A 19,859-nucleotide genomic window follows, 5' to 3' on the forward strand; every position below is an offset into this window, starting at 1 on the left:
CTAAGTACTTTTCAAAACATTAATTGGAAAATAATTTACAGTGACTATATTTCTAAACAAGATCTTTTTTACCAAGAACATATTAGTCAAATTTCAGTTATGCCCTAACCTATTTCCCAGACTGGTTGAACTCTGTAATGGCTTGTTTAAAAAATAGTAATAGGTGTGCCATGAAAAGTAATATCACTTTACTCAAGTTTGGGAAACCCTAAATTAAGGGTTAAGCCTTATTAACCAAGTCTCTTTATAGGCTTCTCAGAGCCTTTGATATGCTACCATATGTATGAATTACCAGTAACAATGCTGGCATGTTCCCCAAACTCGCTGGACAAGGGAGTCATTTCTACCTAGAGTACCAGTAAGTATCTCTGTGTCCTACTAAGCTAAATGAAACTTAATAGCACAAGGAGGATAATAGCATTTGGATGATACATTGCTCACATTCTCAAGCAAAAAATAAATGCCTTAACTGATCTGAAATTGTTTCCTTTAAGTTGGCCTGTATTTCTTAAGCCTATCTTTTCTTGCTCTGTTGACTGCCCAGATTATTGAACTAGAACTATGTCTCTCTAAGACTGTTTTTCACCTATAAGGAGAATTAGCAAATTTATTATCTGCAAATTTATTATTGTTTGCAAATATGTTACCCACAGGAATAAAAGCTAGTTAATATTACTAAATTGTATCTTGAAAATAAGGTAGTTTGTGATTTTTTTTAAGGGTAGAATAAAACAGGACTGTCAGGATAAAAGGCAACCATTTTCAGCCTCACTGGTTCAGTCATTGGACCAGTAGCAGCTGTTGGGGGTCAGGTTCTGACTCTTTAGTGAGGTCTGCCTAGTCAGTGAGGAGTATTTGTGATTTTAATATCCTTTGGCAAAGTGCGCAGTGTCAAAGGGTGAGATGAAAATAGGCCAAAATGCTAATAAGAATGATCATAGAGTCTAGCTAAAATTATGTTTATGTTGCATGTATGCATAAGAAAAAAAATCTGATCAATGCAAAGTCAACACTTACTGGGAAGTACCAGAGTGTAATGCATGACGGAAAAAGTTATTCTCTAACAGAACGTAAAGGATTCATTTCTTGTTCACTCTTTCAACTCTACCAAAATAAGTCCTTTCAAAAGTAACAGCTTTTAAATAATCATTTCTGTGGGGTTTGCTTTAGCTACTTCTCTTACTCCATGTTTTCAGATATTACAGGTGATGAAAACTACACATGAAAGTATGTTTTTGGCTTATGATCTAGTTACATGGCCTTTAGGAATTAGGTTCTTTTTCCCCTTTAAATAAACCTCAACATCCTTTTATAATTTGAAAGGCATGATTTAAGCAAAATATGTATGAGATACGAAAAGGATCTAGAACTAACAGTATTAAAACAAGTAACTGGGAAGAATTTATTTTGAAATAAGGAAGCTTAAGTGTGCTGGTCAGGGACTGTTTCAAGTGTGCATTTTTAAAATGTTTTATATATAAATAAGAGAAGCATCATATCCTAAATGATGCTTTCTCAATCTTTAGTTTTATCAACTTTCAAAAAACAGAGTCAACAGTGTACTTTATTATACATCTTAGATTTAATATTTCATATATGGTTTTAAAGCTTCAATCAATAGTTCAATACAAAATTAAAAAAAAAATTTTATATATGCAGCAGTGGTTCTCAGGCATAGAATTTAGGAGGAGATTGGGGCTTTTTTCCTCCTAGCATATAGTGAATATTATAAACTATGATAGAATGTTTCCATCTGACGTAGCTGCCTTTCTGATTGAATTTTATTACAGTGGACAGCTTTAATAGGTATGCTGGTGCTACCTGGAAACAAAGAATTTAAAATATTTTCTTGAAGTCTTTAAGGTCTAAATGAGTACTTTTCTCAAACAGAACTCTAATGGCATCCAATGAAAATAATATTGTCCATAAAATATCTGGAGCATCAACCTAAGAACCACTGCCCATGGTTATTCAATGTCTTCAGGTCTCACAGGATGAGGTAATGGTATGATGGATTTCTTCTCAGTGTCCCTGGAAAGTGCTTTCCTCATATCTGTTAGGAAGCAAAATTTAATTTAAGTAAGTACCCAAATTTCAAAACATTTTTATATCAAATTTAAAGTGTACAGGAAAAGTTCCCATAAGAGGTTTTGCCCCTTATCCCCACATGCACCAGAATCTAAGGGAAATGTCTTTATACAAATGAGACTCAATCACCGTAACCAGAAGCTAATAACCAACGCCCAACTGGGATTCAGCTCTTCATACAAATGTCCTTTTGACAGAATCTTAGTAAAATAACATAATAAAATCTTAAAGTAACATAGTAAGACAATAACATAGTAACTAGCCATTGGTTAGTTAATATAAGCTAATTAGTGGTAGGTTCCTAAAGGCAGGTTAAAGGAAATTTAAATATTACAGATTGAATTTAAAGTATTAAGTCCAACAGATATGATTCTTTTAAGTTTATTAAAATAATCAGGTATTTCAGTCTGTAGAATGAATGTAAATGTTCAGCTTTCTCTTTGGGATTTTGCCAGAGAAGGCAGCTTACCATAAGCATCCTCGTCGGGCTCCCCGTTGCTGGCTGAATAGTACTCTATGACCGTCCTGTACACACTGTAGCCCAACTGCTTGTACATGTTGACTGCAACTTGGTTAGATACTCTTACAAAGAGATCAACAAAAAATCCACCTTTTCTTTTTTTTAAAAAAGAAAGGAAAATGTTAGTGTGAGAAACCATAGAAAAAAATAGATACATGTATTTTTAAAAACAATACTTGCTTTTACTTTGACTACTTCCCATAGAATGGCAGTAATAGGACCTTGCAGATGATTCCATCATAAATCAATTTTTTAAAAAAATTTCGCTAAGGATTTATAACTATTTCACTGCATAAAAATATGACTGTCTACATATTAATATTTCAAAATTACTGTGTGTTTTATGTCATAGTAATTGACATGTTCATTTTACCAGTTAGTCATACAATACGCAAGTCTACAGCTAGAAGTGTCATCGATGGCTCGTGGGGGTGCACACTTCTTCACCTTGTTAAATCATGTCTGTTTCTCAACTTGCTGTTCCCCTTAAACTCCTACAGAAATGGGTCAGACTCCAGTACCATATTACCAAGGCTTTTGGCATCAGACTTTATGTTTAAAGATCTTACAGTATAATAGTATCTCAGGGATATTAATTGGCATTTTGGATGACTAACAAGGCTGAATATATTTTTGCTAGCCATTTAGAATTCTTGTTCTGAAGTCTCTATTGGTCTCCGACACATTTTTCTTTTTCCTTCCCTATGCTATAGTTTGCTATGTATTCTGGATATTCAACATTGTGTAAAGGATGTAACAAATCTTTTTTCCAATTTGCGTATCTTTTTCCAGTTTGTGGCTAGTCTTGTCATTATCCTTATGTATCCTTTGATGAACAAAATCACTTCAATGAACTTGAATATATGAACTTTTCCTTCACAGCATTTTTTATGGCTTGTTTCAGAAGTTCTTTTCTACCTTGAGCTTAGGGAGATGCTCTCCTATATTAACTCCAAAGGGCTTGTTAATTTTGCTTTTCACATCTAGGTTTTTAATAAATGTGGAACTGATTTGTACATAGTAAGATGGCAATCTGGGAAAATTTTTTTCCCCATATGGATATCCTATTGTGCCACCACTTTTACTGAAAAGTGTATTCTTTCATCACTCAAGACAATGGCCTCCTCTGAGGTATGTAAAAATTCATGTATTCCTGGATCTGTTTCTCATTCTATTCCACTGCTCTAGACAACTACTCCAGTCCAAACACACAGTCAGTCTTACTCATTACAGGTTAATATCTACGATATTTAAAGGGCAAATCCGCCTATTTTGTTGTTCAGGAATACATTGCCTCTTTTAGACTCCTAACCATTCCTCTATACGTTTCAGAATCAATGTAAGTCCCACAAAAAAATACCTGAGATTTTTTTACTGCAATTACATGGGCTTCTTGAACCAATTACCGGTTTGCTATATTAATTCCTTTATGCACTGTGGTTTATCTCTGCATTTAGAACAGTGGTTTCCAACCTTTTTTTGGCATGCCCCACCTAAAAATCTCTAAAATCCTGATGCCCCTCCTGTGACATATAATTCTTATTATTCAAAAAGTGAACTCTTATTCATGTGGAGGAAGCCTTAAAGGCCATTAACTTGCATCCATGAAAGAGAAAAATAAAAGAACAAAAGGACAGTTGAAGTACTGAGGAAGAAATCACTAAGAAATTGTTAAAAAAAAAATATGAAGTGATATGAAAAAATAGCAAATAAAGTTTCAAAACATATAACAACTGAAATGCATAAATGTCACAATATATATTTATATACTGTATATGAGGCCCCCAGAACCATAAAAAATGCAAAAAATTCAGTGTTAATAACTCATTCTTGAATTGCCTTCCATAAAAATCAAATTGCCCCATGTTGGGAACCACTTATTTAGATGGATCATATTTAATTAAGTTTCATCAACTTCAGAGATCTTGCAGCTTTTATTAGATTTTTTTTCCTAAAGGTTTAATGCATTTTGATGCCAATGCAAATAGCATCTTTTTCTAAATCTTATCATTTGTATAGAAATCAATTGATTTTATACTGATGTTAAAAATGGCACACTGGTGTACTCAAAGAATTTTTAAAACATGCAATACCTGACTTTTAGTCAGGGACACTGACATCTTTTCCCTTAGATTGTCAAACAATAGCAACAGCCAACACAACAATAGCCATCTGGTATGAATGAATCAAAATTACACTTTTTTTTGTCAGATCTGCAAAATTATATTTTTTTTGTGTGCCACAGAATTTTAGTAGTTAGTTTAATATGTGCCATGAAATGAAAAAGGTTGAAAATCACTGGTCTGAACATTTACTTGTAGCTTCTTAATGAGTTTCCTATCTGCACAATCTTATCTTGGCAAAGTAAGTTTGTCTTTTCCAATCCTCTTAATTTTTCTTGGTTTACTGGCACTGTCTAGTATTTCTAGTATATTACTAAAGAGGGGCTGACTATAGGTGTCTTGTCCCAGATTTTAAAAGGAAAGCTTGCAATGCATCACCAGCAATATTTACTACAGTTTTTTTTCAAATACCCTTTTCAGTTTAAGGAAGTTCTCCCCTTCTATTTCTTAGTTTGATCAAGTTTTTAATCATGAATGAATATTGAATTTTATCAAAGCATTTTTTGCATTTACTTAAATAATAGTTCTCCTTTAATGTATTACAGTGGTGGAATATATTTACAGATTTTCTAATGTTAAAATAACCTTCCCTTGATATAGCATCCTCTTTATGAATTGCTGAATCATTTTACTAAGATTTTACTGGGATTTCTGCCTGTATAATGAGATGTCCCTCAAATTTTCCTTTCTAATTCTTGTCAGATTTTATTATCAAGGTTATCCTAGCATTAAAAAAAGTTGAAGAATGTTCCATCTTTATGAAAAATTGAACTTATAGTCATTATTCCTTAATTAGAATGGTAAAAATTTTTGCCGGAAAAGCCATAGTTTTCTATGTGGAAAGATTTTTGGCTACTGATTGAAATTTTTGAAGTCAGAGGTTAGCTCACAACTTATTTTTTGTTGCTCTCAAACTAAGAATTTTTTTTACAATTTTAAAGGATTGTTATATACACACATACAGACATAGAAGACCTTAGGTAGCCCACAAAGCCTAAATATTTACTATTTGGCCCAGAAAAAAATTTGTAGACCCCTGTTCTATATCCTTAATCAGTTTGTCTTATTGTCCTATTAATTAGAAAGACACATGTTTAGGTCTCCCATTATGGTGATGATTTGTCTATTTCTCAATGTAGTTTTGCCAAGTGTTGCATTTTTACTTAGAATGTATGTCACTGAGTATGTAAATAATTTTATTATTACATCTTCCTGACGGATTAAGTCTTTTATCAATATGCAGTGACTCTTTAAGCTGGTAATTACTGTGACAATTGTTTATTTAAGTATACCAGCTGTCTTTTGATTAGAATTTGTATAATTTAAAAAATTTCTTTACTTTCAATCTTTCTATATCTAATCTTTACACATATTTCCTGTAAATAGAGTCCTAACAATCTCCTTTTTTTTCCATTTTATTTTCCTTTTCAATTTTATCTCATAACACAACATGAGATCTTAATAAATTGTGAATGTGCAATACATTATTGCTGACTACAGGTACAATGCTGTATAGCAGACTCGAGCTTTTTCATCTTGTTTAACTGAAACTTTATGCTGATTAGTAACTCTCTACTTCCCCATATGCCCAGCCCGTGGCCACCACCATTCCATTCTTAGATACCTCATGTAAGTGGGATCGTGCAGTATTTGTCTTTCTGTAACTAGCTTATTTCACTTAGCATAATGTCCTCAATTATTGGACTAATTGGACTCATTAGTCTATTAACATTTACTGTTGTAATTAGTGAAAATACTTAACAGCTACCATCTTAATTCATGTTTTTTATGTTATTTTAATTGCCTTTTTCTTTCTTCTTTTGAAGTGATTTGTCATTCTATTTTTTCCCTACTTGTTTGAAGTTACATACTGTTTCTATTTTTAATGTATACATGTATATACATGTATGTATGGATGGATATTGGTATATGCACACACATCCATACAAATAAAGATCACTTAAATCTTAGGTATTCTTAGGGACTAGAGTTGATTTCCTTTTTGGCTAACACTATTTCCTCTCTTCTCTGAATGAGCTTGAGTTCCTCTTGCCACCAACTTGGCTAGGAGCATTTTCAAGCCAGGGTTATTTTAAAACTTATCTCATTAATTAAGTGTAAAGCCGAGTGCTTCTCAGCAGCTATTCCCTTTATATATACTTTTAAGCATTTAGAGTAAAGGGGGAAATGGCAGCTTGACATCTGGTTTAACTTATACACATATTATCTCTTCTAGAATGGGTTGGCAGGAGGGGTTCTCTCTTTAATCTCCCTTAATGAGGATGTTTAATATATACAATAGGTCTTTTTTTAAAAAGCCATAATGTTGCCCTAACTGGTTTGGCTCAGTGGATAGAGTGTCGGCCTGCGGACTGGAAGGTCCCAGGTTCGATTCCGGTCAAAGGCATGTACCTCGGTTGGGGTACATCCCCAGTGGGAGGTATGTAGGAGGCAGCTGATCGATGTTTCTAACACTCTATCCCTCTCCCCTCCTCTCTGTAAAAAATCAATAAAATAAAAAAAGCCATAATGTTGGCAGTTTCCCAAACTGCTCCAGGGCGCCCCAAGGTGCCTAAAACTCAGGTGCTATAAGATATTTCAAATATTCGGGGAAAACACAAATAAACCTTACATATCAGACACTAACAAACTACTCTTTTGATGTAATTCAAAAATACAACATTACATCATGTTACATTCCTTTTGATGACTACCTTTATGAAGCCAGATTTTGGGTAGTTTCTATGATTAAAAAAATAAAGTACCACATGAAAACCAATGTGAAACAGGAATGCAGGTGGTTGTATCAATCCATTTCCAGGGTTTGAAAAGGAATACAATACCCAACAAGAGCACACATCTCATTAGTTGATAACCATAATTATTTAACAATAAAATAAAAATATTTTTTCTTTCAATTTTTTTTTTTCTAAATAGCTACTAGTTTTTTAGGCCATAAATATGTATTAATCAGGGCATAACTGCTTAAGAATCAATTGTTTCCCTTTTGGCCAAGGGGCACTGTGAAAAAATCATTAAGATGCCAAGGGCAATGTTAACAAAGAATATGGGAATATCTCCCATAGTGGCAAGAGCAGTAAAAAAAACTCTGAGGGCTAGTATTTGATTCCACCAATTACCCAGCTTATAAGCCTGTGGCAAGTCACTTATTTTGCTTTAATTTTCCTCAGTGGCAAAACAGGGACAATAATACCATTATAAATATGTTACAGAATTGTTGTAAGGACTACTGGAGGCTAAAAATGAAACTTCTGTAAGTTGTAATGCATTATATTTACTCAGCCTGAAGGAAAAAAGTCTTATAAATGTTCACATAGAGAAAAATCAAATGATCATGGTTCATAAATTATTATTAGAAAAAAAAGATCTCACCTTTCTGAAATTTCCTCTAATAACTCCATAAGTTTAGCAGCCAAACCAAGGCGTCGAAATTCTGGGGCAACAGACAGAGCTGTGACATGCCCATGCCATTCTTCCCTAGCAACTGAGCCTTCTGCTTTACCCATAACTGCCAACAAAAGATTGCATTCATTAATAAACACAGGGGTTTACACATATAGAATTACTGTTTGGTACATTTTTATTATAAAGGACACTAATGACAAACTTTTAGTTTTTAAATCTTAAAGTCATCTACCTAATGGTTAATAGTGCTTTTATTTTAATTTCACTTGTAAATGTCATGCTAAATCTAGTGGTAGAATTGGAATTAGAAAGTTTTTTTTTTTAAAGAAATGATATACTAAAAACATAACTGATTTTGAACACAGAACCAGAATATGTATTTTTAAAAATACCTACATTTCACATAGGTATATGTATACATAACTGAGACAATCCATAGCTAAGTTTTTGTTAACAGTGCTACTCAATGAAGATGCTATAATCTTTGTATTATGTGTCAAATAAACTATGTAGAAACTTAACATATATATAGTTTGAAAGATCCAAGAAGACTGAGACCGTGTTTGGTTGGTTCCCTGCTATATCAGCTGGACCTAGCATAATGCCTAACATAGAAAGGATCACTGAGTTTCTAATGGTTAAAAGGAAATAAATTATAGACATTGTGATTATACTTTCAATTCTTTATCATTCTAAACCAGCTTAAACCCATATTAAAATCTTAACTCCCTATCCAAAACAGTACTGGTGGTATTATACTTACTATAGCCCATTAACTCTCCACCAGGTGCCTCTGCAACAATGAAATACTCTGGCCAATGGGCAAGATACTGTAAATAAAAAGGAATCCCATACTAGAGTCTTGTTAAGGAGTGTGAAGAGCCATGGGCAGTAACAAGTTCTTCATAAAAGGGATAAAGAAAGTTCCCCTTAATAAGTATATTGTTACTTTATCCCCAGCTCTATATATGTATATTTTCTATAATCGTATCATTACAGGAAATATTTAGGTTAGCACTAATTTTTTAACAATGTACCTGAACATACCACCTCAAATGTGAATGGAGACCTCACCATCCAACAGGAAACTGAACCAGGACTCATTGTATCTAAATCTCTGCATAGCACTTATCCTCACTGGATATTCTTGTTTAAAATCTGTCCTCTCTTAAACTATGAGTAATGTTTACTCTATCCCTGGCGCTTCATACATAGATGCTCAGTATGTTTATTTTTCCATAATTGTACTGGAAAATTAATGACTACTTTAGCTTCAGCTCTGAGACTGAAAATAACTTTAAAACGAAGTACTTTCTAGTTGTTTTTTATTTGGTAAATTATGAACTGGTGTAAATTTGTACAGTTCATGTGTATCAACTGTGGCAGAGGTGTACAGATTTCTATATTTTTGGATGAGAAATTTTTCTCTCTATAATAAACTGTTTATCTTGGAAAACAAAACAAAAATTAAGTACTTCCAGAGGCAACTTAGCAATTATCCAGTTTTCTCTTCCACTGACTTAAATTCTCCATTTCTAGTTATGCAAATAAAAGATGACTTAAGAGTGAATGCTCTTTGCCGAAACCGGTTTGGCTCAGTGGATAGAGGGTCAGCCTGCGGACTCAAGGGTCCCAGGTTCGATTCCGGTCAAGGGCATGTACCTTGGTTGCGGGCACATCCCCAGTAGGGGGTGTGCAAGAGGCAGCTGATCGATGTTTCTCTCTCATCGATGTTTCTAACTTTCTATGCCTCTCTCTTCCTCTCTGTAAAAAATCAATAAAAAATATATTTAAAAAAAAAAAAAAGAGTGAATGCTCTTTACTTAACTCTTCAGTCCTGTTCTCCTTATTAATATGTGCTCATTCCTATATTTCTCCTTAATGTCAACTTGCTGATGCAATTCTATGAAGGGACATCATCAATCATTTTTTTTTTTTAAGTTCCTGGAAAACCTGTTTAGTAAATTCTTCAAACTCTCCTCTGAAGGACAAACTTTATTTTCAATACTCTTCAAACTTAACCCCTAAAATGACAGGCCAGCCAGTCTTCCTACCATGCAGCCTTAAAATACAACCATAACTGTCTCTCCTCCAATGTGCCCACTCATCAATCACTAGGAGCTGGTAGGTTACTTTCAAATATGGCTTCACCTGGATTATGAGACTTTTACTGTACACTTTACAGGTAACTGGAAGCAAACCATGTAAGTTGATATGCACTCTAATACTTTCCCTTTGTGGTGAAAATTTTGTGTCATTCAAAATCCTTTTACTTTTTTTAAACATGGAAAGGTCTTTAATAGGTCATAGTTTTTAAAATATAAATGAAAACTTTGGAGTTTCTTTTTTTTTGCTTTTCCCACTCAACTGTGTTTTTGATAATGTAGCCTATTAAAACTAAAAATAATAAAACGTCCTACCATTAGTTTTTACTGCTGTATAGTATTCCACTGTGTGAAAAGACAATTTAAATATATTATCTCTTGACAGTGGATGTCTGGGTGGTTGCCACTTTCTCAAACTTTTTAAAATCCTTTATGAATAGAGATAAATTTAGTCATTTCCTTATTGCTGTGAATGAATGTTATCCCCAATTTTTAATAACAGCAATAAATATTTTTGTAATGACATAACTAAGGGGTTAACAAACATTTTCTGTAAAGGGCCAGACAGTAAATATTCTAGGCTGTGTGGTCCATATGGTCTCTGTTGCAACTACTCAAACTGTGAAGGCCAGGGACAAAGACCATAGATAATAGAAAATTAGTATATCTTTGTCCCAGTAAAACTATTTATAAAAACAGGCAGTGTGCAAACTTGGCTCTTGCACCTTAAGTTTGTCATGCCCTGACATAACTGCCTCTCTGGCTTATTATTTTCTGCTTCTAGGAATTGGAATTATTAAGAATTACATTGCCACCCTCGCCGGTTTGGCTCAGTGGATAGAGTGTCAGCCTAGGGTCCCTGGTTTGATTCCGGTCTAGGGCACATGCCAGGATTGAGGGCTCGATCCCCAGTGTGGGACATGCAGTAGGCAATTCTCTCTCATCATTAATGTTTCTCTCCCTCCCTCTCTGAAATCAATAAAATAAAAATTTTTAAAAATTACATTGCCCAAGTGACTTCCAAAAAATGATTGCAGTTTATGCCATCACTAGCAATTTATGAGAATGTTCCTGTAACCTCGCCCTTATCAGCACTGAGTTTTTTAATTCTAGATATTTTTATTAAGCAAAACATCACATTTTGGTTGTAATTTATGTCTTCTGACTGGCAAGACTGAACTCCTAATATGTTCACTAGCCTCTTATATGGCCTCTTTTATTAAATGATCAATTAATATTACCCCCTTCCCTACCCTGCAGTGGACATGGATAACCCAGAAATCCAACTTTGTGTTTTAAGCCACTCAGGATGTGGGGGTTGTTCGTTAGTGTGACATAATCCAGAGCACCCTATCTTCACACGTCTTTGTCCGTCTTTCTATTGGGGAACATGATACTGCTCATTGTTACCCCAAATCCTCTCTTCACTTTAGTAATAAGCCCCAATTTAATTAAAGTAGGCACATTCTGGGACTCTTACAGCTACATAAGTGAGGCAGGTACTGACCAACAAAATACAGTGAACGGTATTTTTACCTTCCCTTCTGTTGATCCTCCTGCCAGGAACATGGATGTGATGCTGTTTGCTTTGGCAGCCATGGGATAGGAAGGCCAAGGCCACCCTGGGAATGGCAGAGCGGTTCAAGTGCAGAACCTGGTGTCTGGTGACTATGTGAAACCACCACCCGCTCGTCATTTCCAGACTTCATTCACAACACACAAAAATAACCCATCTTGCTGAACTCGCTACTTTCTGTTGTGTACACCCATACTACCGAGGGGAAGCTGGGCAGGGTAGCTGTATTGTTACACATTTATGAGGTCACTATATTAGCAGCTTGTTAGGCAGGTTTTAAGACAGATCTTCTTCCCAGTTTATTTAAATTGTTTTCAGTGTTTCTTATGATGTTTCCTGATCTAAGGCTTTCAAGTTTTTCAGTACTGGTCTATTTTCTTTTCTTTGTTTCTCTTTTTTCTTTTTAGTAAGCCTTCATTTAACTTTTTTAAAAAAAGGATACAGTTTCTGTAAGTGGATCCAAGTTACTGAAAGAAATGAGAAATGACAGTAGTAAGCAGTGTTTACAAAACCAGTTTAAATAAGCCCATTAAAAATAATATGCACAGGGAAATCAAAACATGCAAAATCCACTTTAAAACCAACTTTAGGGCTCAGGAGGATGGTTTAAATTACCTAATGGCCATATTGCAAAATGATAGTTGCAAAAATGTTACTGTGGTAATAAGAACTTTTAAGATCTACTCGCTTAGCAATTTTTAAGTATGCAATACAGTATTATTAGTTATACTCACCATACTATCCATTATATACCCATGACTTACTTATTTTATAACTGAAAGTTTTGTACCTTTTAACCCCCTTCACCCATTTCGCATGAATAAACTTTTAAAAAAAATTGTATGTAACCACAAAAGACCCCCAATAGCCAAAGTAATCCTGTGACAAATTAACAAAGCTGGAAGTATCACACTCCCTGACTTCAAACAATACTATAAAACTACAATATCAAAATAGTATGGTACGGGCAGAAACACAGATACAGAAACCAATGGAACAGAACTGAGAGCCCAGAAATAGACCCAGACATGAAATTCGTGCACTCAGGAAGGGGGGGTCCCTCAGCCCAGCCTGTGCCCTCTCGTAGTCCAGGAGCCCTCGGGGGATGTCCGACTGCTGCGGAGATGGAAGAGGCTCCCACCACCGCCGCTGTGCTCGCCAGCCGGGTGCCCGGCTTCTGGCTGAGCAGTGCTCCCCCTGTGGGAGTGCACTGACCACCAGGGGGCAGCTACTGCAGAGTGTCTGCCCCCGGTGGTCAGTGCGCATCATAGCAACCGGTTGTTCTGCCATCGGGCCGAAACTGGCTCTCAGACATCTCCCAAGGGGTCCCGGATTGAGAGAGGGCGCAGGCCAGGCCGAGGGACCCCACAGGTGCACAATCGAGGCCGGGGAAGGACTGTGGGAGGGCATGTCTGGCCCATCTCGCTCAGTCCCAATCGGCCAGACCCCAACAGCAAGCTAACCTACCAGTTGGAGCGTCTGCCCCCTGGTGGTCAGTGCACATCATAGCGAGTGGTTGAGCAGCCTTAGCATATCATTAACATACTGGAGACCCAGTGTAGGAATTCGTGCATGGGTGAGGTTCAGTGGGAGGTTGGCCGGCCGGCCCACCCCAATTGGGGTCCGATCAGGGCCGGGCCAGCCGTGGGGAGGGGTTATGGACAGTGGGCCAGCAAGCCCTGCCCCTGATTGGGGTGGGGGGTCCGATTAGGGGTGGGGCCAGCTGTGGGGAGGGGCTGTGGGTGGTGGGCCGCTGTCCCTGCCCCTGATGGGGGTAGGGGGGGGGTCAATATGGGGTGGGGCCGGGCAGGGGGGAGGGACTGCAGGAGGTTGGGGCAGGGCCGGCCGGGGGGAGGGTCTGCGGGCTGACTGGGGTGGGGTGGGCTGATTAGGGGTGGGGCCGGCTAGGGGGAGGGGCTGTGAGAGGTTGGCCGCTGGCCCTACCCCCCGATCAGGGTGGGAGGAGGCGGATAGGGATGGGGCCGGCTGGGGGAAGGGACCGCAAGAGGTTGGCCGCCCCCCCCCCAACCCCACCGGATCGGGCCGGTTCGCTGGCCACAGTGGGTGTCATAGCAACTGGTCGTTCCGGCATTCTGGTCACTGGCTTTTTATATATATAGATTATGCTTTGATTGGTTGAAAAGCCAACTGGACGACCGGACATTTAGCATATGTACTTCTCTTGAGTACCTCATTTATTTGATACTATAAATCGTGCACCTGATCAGTTTTCCCCTTTGCACTGGCTAATAGAAAGCTCAGGGCAAATAGGTGGTTGATCTCCAGCAAAAGTCTAGAATACTTTTGGTACCCATTTGAGATACAAATACACTGAGTGGCCAGATAATTATGCGTTCAGAGATCATATATACACACACACATACATATACATATACACATACATATACATAATTTTTGACAAAGGAGCCAAGAATATACAATGGAAAAAGAAATGGTGTTGGGAAAACTGGACAGCAATATGCAAAAGAATGAAAGAAACTAAACTACTATCTTACATCATACACAAAATTAATTCAAAATGGATTAATATTTGAATGTAAGACCTGAAATAAAAAAAATACATAGAAGAATACATAGGAACTAAACTTATGGACATTGGTCTCAGAAATGTTTTTCTGAATTTGATCCCAAATGCAAGTGAAATAAAGCAGAAAGAAATTAATGGGACTACATCAAACTAAAAACATCTGCAAAGCAAAAGAAACCAACCAAATGGGAGAAGATATAAAGAACTCGTAAAACTCAACAACAAAAAGATAATCCAATAAAAATGGGCAGAGAACCTGAATAGACCTTTTCCCAGGAAGACACACATATAACTAATTAGGGAAATGCAAATTAAAACCACAATGAGCTATCACCTCATACCTGTAAGAATGGCTATTATAAAACAAAAAATGTATGTTGGAGGATATAGAGAAAAGGAAACGCTTGTATACTGTAGGTGGGAAGGTAAATTAGTACATCTACTATAGAAAACAAAAAAGTCCTCAAAAAACTAAGACCAGAACTATCATATGATCCAGCAATTACTCTTCTGGGTATTTATCCAAAAAATATAAAAATACTTTTACATCAAGTATTTTCAACGCAGCATTATTTACAATAGCTAAGACATGGAAACAACCTAAGTATCCTCTGATGAATGACTGGACAAAGATGATGTGGTATATATGTAAAATGGAATACTATTCATCTTAAAGAAATGAAATACTGCCATTTGTGACAACCCAGGTGAACTCTAGAGAATATTATGCTAAATGAAATAAAAGTCAGAATATCATAGATATAGATTTCAGAATGGTGGTTATCAGAGGAGAAGTGGGATGGGGTGATGGTGAAGTGGGTAAAGGGGGTCAAACATGGATAATAGAAGAAGACTTCAGATGGAGAGCACACCCTAGAATACACAGGTGTCAAATGCTGTACACCTGAAAGTTATGTAATGTTATTAACCAATGTTACCCCAATAAATTTAATGTTTTTAAAAGTAAAATCAAGTTAAAATGAACACCAAAGCTTAAAAGTAGAAAAGGTCTTTCAGGCATGATCAGTCCCTCTCTTGGTGGGAGGGTGAATAAAGACACTGACCACTTTGGTTGTGCTGCTGTGTAGAAAGACCCTTGCTATAAAGATGAACACCACTTATGGGCAAGGGAGAGTAATACCAACTGCCTGTTATGGGCTAACACTGTGCTCAGCACTTCCTCTGAAATATAACAATGAACTTTTTTCATTAAAAACCAATTAGAAGACAGACATTTATTATACTGGTAATAGACTTAATGATTAAATTACTTTACTAGAGCAATAAATTTTTAAAAGCCATTTTTCTTGTATTTTTCTGTATGAACTTGCCAATGTTATTAACACAGAGAGAGAATTGTGAAGTAGAAAGAAAGTGATGTTCAGTTGTGGTGTTACCTGAACTAGCAGTGTGAAGGCAAGGACAATCAGCCAAACTCTAGGGACTAGGATGGTGTTGCTTTGGGAGCATCCACACTTATATTCTTCATATGTAATTATATTGCTAAAAATAAATTATTTCACCATGTATCCTACCTAATAATAGACAAATATGCAAATTGACCGCACCTTTGCTACACCCAAGCCACGCCCACCAGCCAAGCCACTCCCACCAAACAATCAGGATGAGTATGCAAATTACTCCAACCAAGATGGCGGCTAATTTGCATATCATGACATCGGAGAAAGAAGCCAAGAGCTGCAGAAGGGAGCAAAGCTGCAGAGAAGCAAGCAAGCTGGGGGGAGGAGAAGGGAGGAATGGAGGCGGGGCTGGGGGAGAAGGAAGGAGAGCAGGCGGGGCTGGGGGAGAAGGGAGAAAAGCAGGCGGGCTGGCAGAGAAGGGAGAAGGCGGGGCAGGGGGAGAAGGGAGGAGAGCAGGCGGGGCCGGGTAGAGTGCAGTAGGAAACCCTATTGCAGGATTTTTCCTGCAATGGGAACGCTAGTTATAAATAATGCATTTCCCCAGATCTACCATAAAGTTGTGTGATGTATTTGAAAAAAATAAAACACTTTACTTAAAAATAAAATGTAGTGACAAGAATGGCATTGTTTTAACAATTTTACAGATCTTTTTAATGTCTGGCCTAATAGAAGACAGGATTCTTATATCTGTCTGTTATACTTGCTGTTGTAAGATCACACATCTGGAAAACTCCACTATGCACTTGTGAGAGAATGTGAGTGCAAAAGGCAAAAAACCATCTACGTGTTATCATGAAAATAGCTCTGACCTTGCAGAGCCCCCAAAACAATCTTGAGGGGCCCCGGAGAACCACCTGCACACCTGGAGAATCACCTGCTCTAAACACATTCTCTCCTCTTGCCTCAACTCTCCAACAGGCCACACCCCCTCCTGGATCTCAGCTGCTTCCTATTTCACAAAGAAAAGACAACAGTAAGAACAAAGCTTCAGCAAGTTCCCTCCACTCAACTCTTACTCATTTGTTCTCCTGTAACCATGCTTAGAGTTCTGTTAAGCAGACCCCACTACCTGGCACTTCCCTGGACCCTGCTCCTGCAATTCTCCACTCCCTCTGGAAGAAGTGTACAAACCTACTTTACAATTAGCCATCAGCAGCTCTTGACATAGTTCCCACTCCTTCCACCTTGAGTACTCCCCTTGCTCAGCTTCTACGATCCCACCATCAGGTTTTCCTCCCACCGCACTGGGCCCCTAGGTCTTCACTCAACACTTGATGCCCTAGGGCACCATCCCAGAGCCTCCTTTTTCTACTGCACTCACTCCAGCACTTATGGCACTAGCCTCCTGGTTTTAATACCATCTACACAGTGTTGGTCCCCCAAATTTCTATCGTTAGCCCAAATCTAAACTTGAGATTTAGATTCACTTCCATGCCCAGCTGCCCACCTGAGTTCTCCACCTGGGTATTTCAGTGCACTTGACAGAGAATCCCAAGTCCTATGATGGCTTCTCCAAGATGTAGCCCTTTGACTGTGACCGAGTCCCCTCCCACTCCCACTCGCTCTGCTCCAGCCACACTGGACTACTCTGTCTGAACGGTATCTGTGCACTTACTATTCTCTCTGCCTGGAAGTTCCCCTGACCCCAACATCCACAAGACTCACCGCCTCTTCCCTAGGTATTTCTCAGTGACACCTTCCCTACCACGCTACCTAAAGGTGAATCCTCACTCACCTCCTATTTCCCTTTACTGCTCTCATATCTCCTTTGTACTGAACACTAAGTTCTGCATGTATTTTCTTATTTTGTTTTCCCCTCTAAAATGTAAATTCCCTAAAGATAATATTTTATCCTGTTTCATTCACTAGTATGGTTCCATAAGTAGATACGCAGATAATTTTCTAAGGATAAACTATTTGTTAAATTAATTCTAATGTTCCTACATCCACTGCTGCTATCAGTTCTTGCTGCAACACCCTAATCCTGTGATTCTCAGAGTTCTCTACTGAAATGCCCTAATCAGAGTGAAAAACAGGAGAAAATGGGAAGGAAGCGGAGTTCCTCTGGTGACATACAATGAAAGGCCATATCAGACTGAATGATTCTTTGAAATCTAATGTTTTATTGCACATCTCATGCTTATTTCCCTTCTCCTCGACTCATCTTCACATACAAGTGTTGTCCCCTCCCAGATTTTCAGTTAAAACTGATTCTCCAAGAGGCTTTGCCTTTGCTATTTTTGAAGTTTTAAGGCACACTCTCACCTCCCAGGCCTGAACCACCCAAACCCAAGCCTTTGTTGAGTTCTCACCTCCTAGTCCACACAGCTCTGTGTTGAAGGGCTCCAGCTTCAGAGCAGTGATTCTCAAACACCAGAGAAACTGCATTTCCAAAATGTTCCCAATGGCCAGGGACCACTCTTTAAGAACCACTGCTGTAGCCAATCTCCTTGGATTAGATTCCTTGTTTGACTCACTCTCACTGCAAGGCCCTAACACCTGGGACAATTCGCTTGAACTCTCAGTGCCAAACATACCTAAAATGGGGGTAATGAGACTACCTACGCAGAGAACTGTGAGGATTAAATGTTACTGCAGTGCCAGCGCTGAGAGCTCCACACAAACTGCCTTAGTTACGCGGCTTCAAACAGAATGTTCTTCCAACAGGATCAAGTGTAAACCCCTCAACATGGAGAAGTCCTTTCACCCTTTCTCTCTGGCTACTTAGTTAGAGACCCACCCCTACCGGGCACACTCATCCGGCCACGCCTCAGCTTTCCCACCTTAACTCCCCCTTCCTTCTCCCGAACTTCCTTCTTCATCATTATCAACGTTTTGTCCATCTTTCAAACGTGGATGTGGGATTAGCGGGTGGATGGATGGATGAATGTGGGATAAATGGACAGATGACTGGGTGGATGTAGCAAATGGAGCCAATGTAGCAAAATGTTGACTGTAGAATTCTGCTGATGTGTCTACACAGGTGTTCAAGGTAACACTGTCAACTCTTTAAACGTTCATAAATTCAAAAATAACAAAAATGTTTTGTTCAGGGGGGAAATGGTACCTGCAAGTTCACATATCCTGACAACTCGCATTGAAAGAAACTGCAACAAATGGGCCTCCACCAGCATGCCCCCGCCCCGACTCTGCACAGCAGAAATAAGGTGTCCAGGCTGGGGGCGCCGCTCCAGGAACGGGTACAAAGCCACACCCTGACTGCGGGAGGAACCGCTGCGGGGTGCCTGACCACCTCGCCATTTCACTCCTTTACACGTTACCCGCTACCACCAGGTGGGCTGCATCGAACACCTAGCTATCAGCTGCTGACCTCGCAACGACCTCCAGGCCAGTACTTGTGGGGTGTCCAGGACAAGAGGAAGCCGGTCACAGGCCCGGAGGCAGCAGGGCCGGGCGCCGGCCCAGGGCTCACAGGCCGCCCCCACCTCCGCCCCAGCGCAGCCTGACAACCACCGGAGAGGACGCGGGGCGGCGGGATGAAGTTAGAGCGCCTCGGCCAAGGTCAGCAGGGCAGTCTGTGCGTCCGCCCCCGCCCTGGCCTCGGCCCCTGCAGCCCCCCGGGAGGCACCAGCGGCGGCCGGGCGGGGTTGACTCCTCGGACCCGGGCCCGGGGGAAGGGGAGCCGCCACCAGGCTCGCCCAGTGCGCATCTCACTCACATGTTGTTGAAGCGGAACAGGTCGTCGCAGGTGAAGGCCCGGAGCGTGGTCATTACGCCGCCGCCGCCAAAGCGAAATCGCTGCAACTTCGCCCGCCCCGCCGGAAGTCATCCAGCGAGCGCCCGCCCAGCCGGAAGTCATCCCAGCGAACAAACGCCCCTCGGGAAGGCGGAGAACTTCTTCCGGGCCACCAGTTGCTCGGCAACCACGCAGCGACGCAGCTCCCTCTAGCGGCCAGTTAGGAATTGCCAGCCCACCTCTGTAAGGGCCAGAGGGTTATCTATCCTTCAGAAGCTGGAAACCCCTTCATGGGAGCGACTGGAAAACGTGGATAAAGCAATCACCTAGGAAGGAGACACAAAGCTGCAGGGAT

At 39.2% G+C, this 19,859-nt stretch overlaps 1 protein-coding gene across 3 annotated transcripts; it reads right to left on the reverse strand.

The window, feature by feature from the left end:
• Positions 1–1,563: 1,563 nt before the first annotated feature.
• On the reverse strand, positions 1,564–19,623 carry NAA20 (N-alpha-acetyltransferase 20, NatB catalytic subunit). Of its 3 annotated transcripts, XM_079783838.1 has the most exons (6): positions 19,487–19,623; positions 12,281–12,305; positions 8,921–9,011; positions 8,125–8,260; positions 2,558–2,703; positions 1,564–2,053 (listed from the first exon to the last, which is right to left on the reverse strand). In XM_079783838.1, exons 1-6 carry the CDS (start codon positions 19,537–19,539, stop codon positions 1,968–1,970), a joined length of 537 nt encoding a protein of 178 aa, XP_079639964.1. In that variant the 5' UTR covers positions 19,540–19,623; the 3' UTR covers positions 1,564–1,967. The 3 variants fall into 3 exon arrangements, with proteins under 3 accessions (XP_079639964.1, XP_079639966.1, XP_079639965.1); XM_079783840.1 differs by lacking the exons at positions 12,281–12,305; positions 19,487–19,623 and adding an exon at positions 11,799–12,266 and having other exon boundaries at positions 8,921–8,987; XM_079783839.1 differs by lacking the exons at positions 8,921–9,011; positions 12,281–12,305; positions 19,487–19,623 and adding an exon at positions 11,799–12,267.
• Positions 19,624–19,859: the final 236 nt, after the last annotated feature.

This window comes from Cnephaeus nilssonii, assembly GCF_951640355.1.
Source record: "Cnephaeus nilssonii genome assembly, chromosome: 11".
Taxonomy (NCBI): domain Eukaryota; kingdom Metazoa; phylum Chordata; class Mammalia; order Chiroptera; family Vespertilionidae; genus Cnephaeus; species Cnephaeus nilssonii.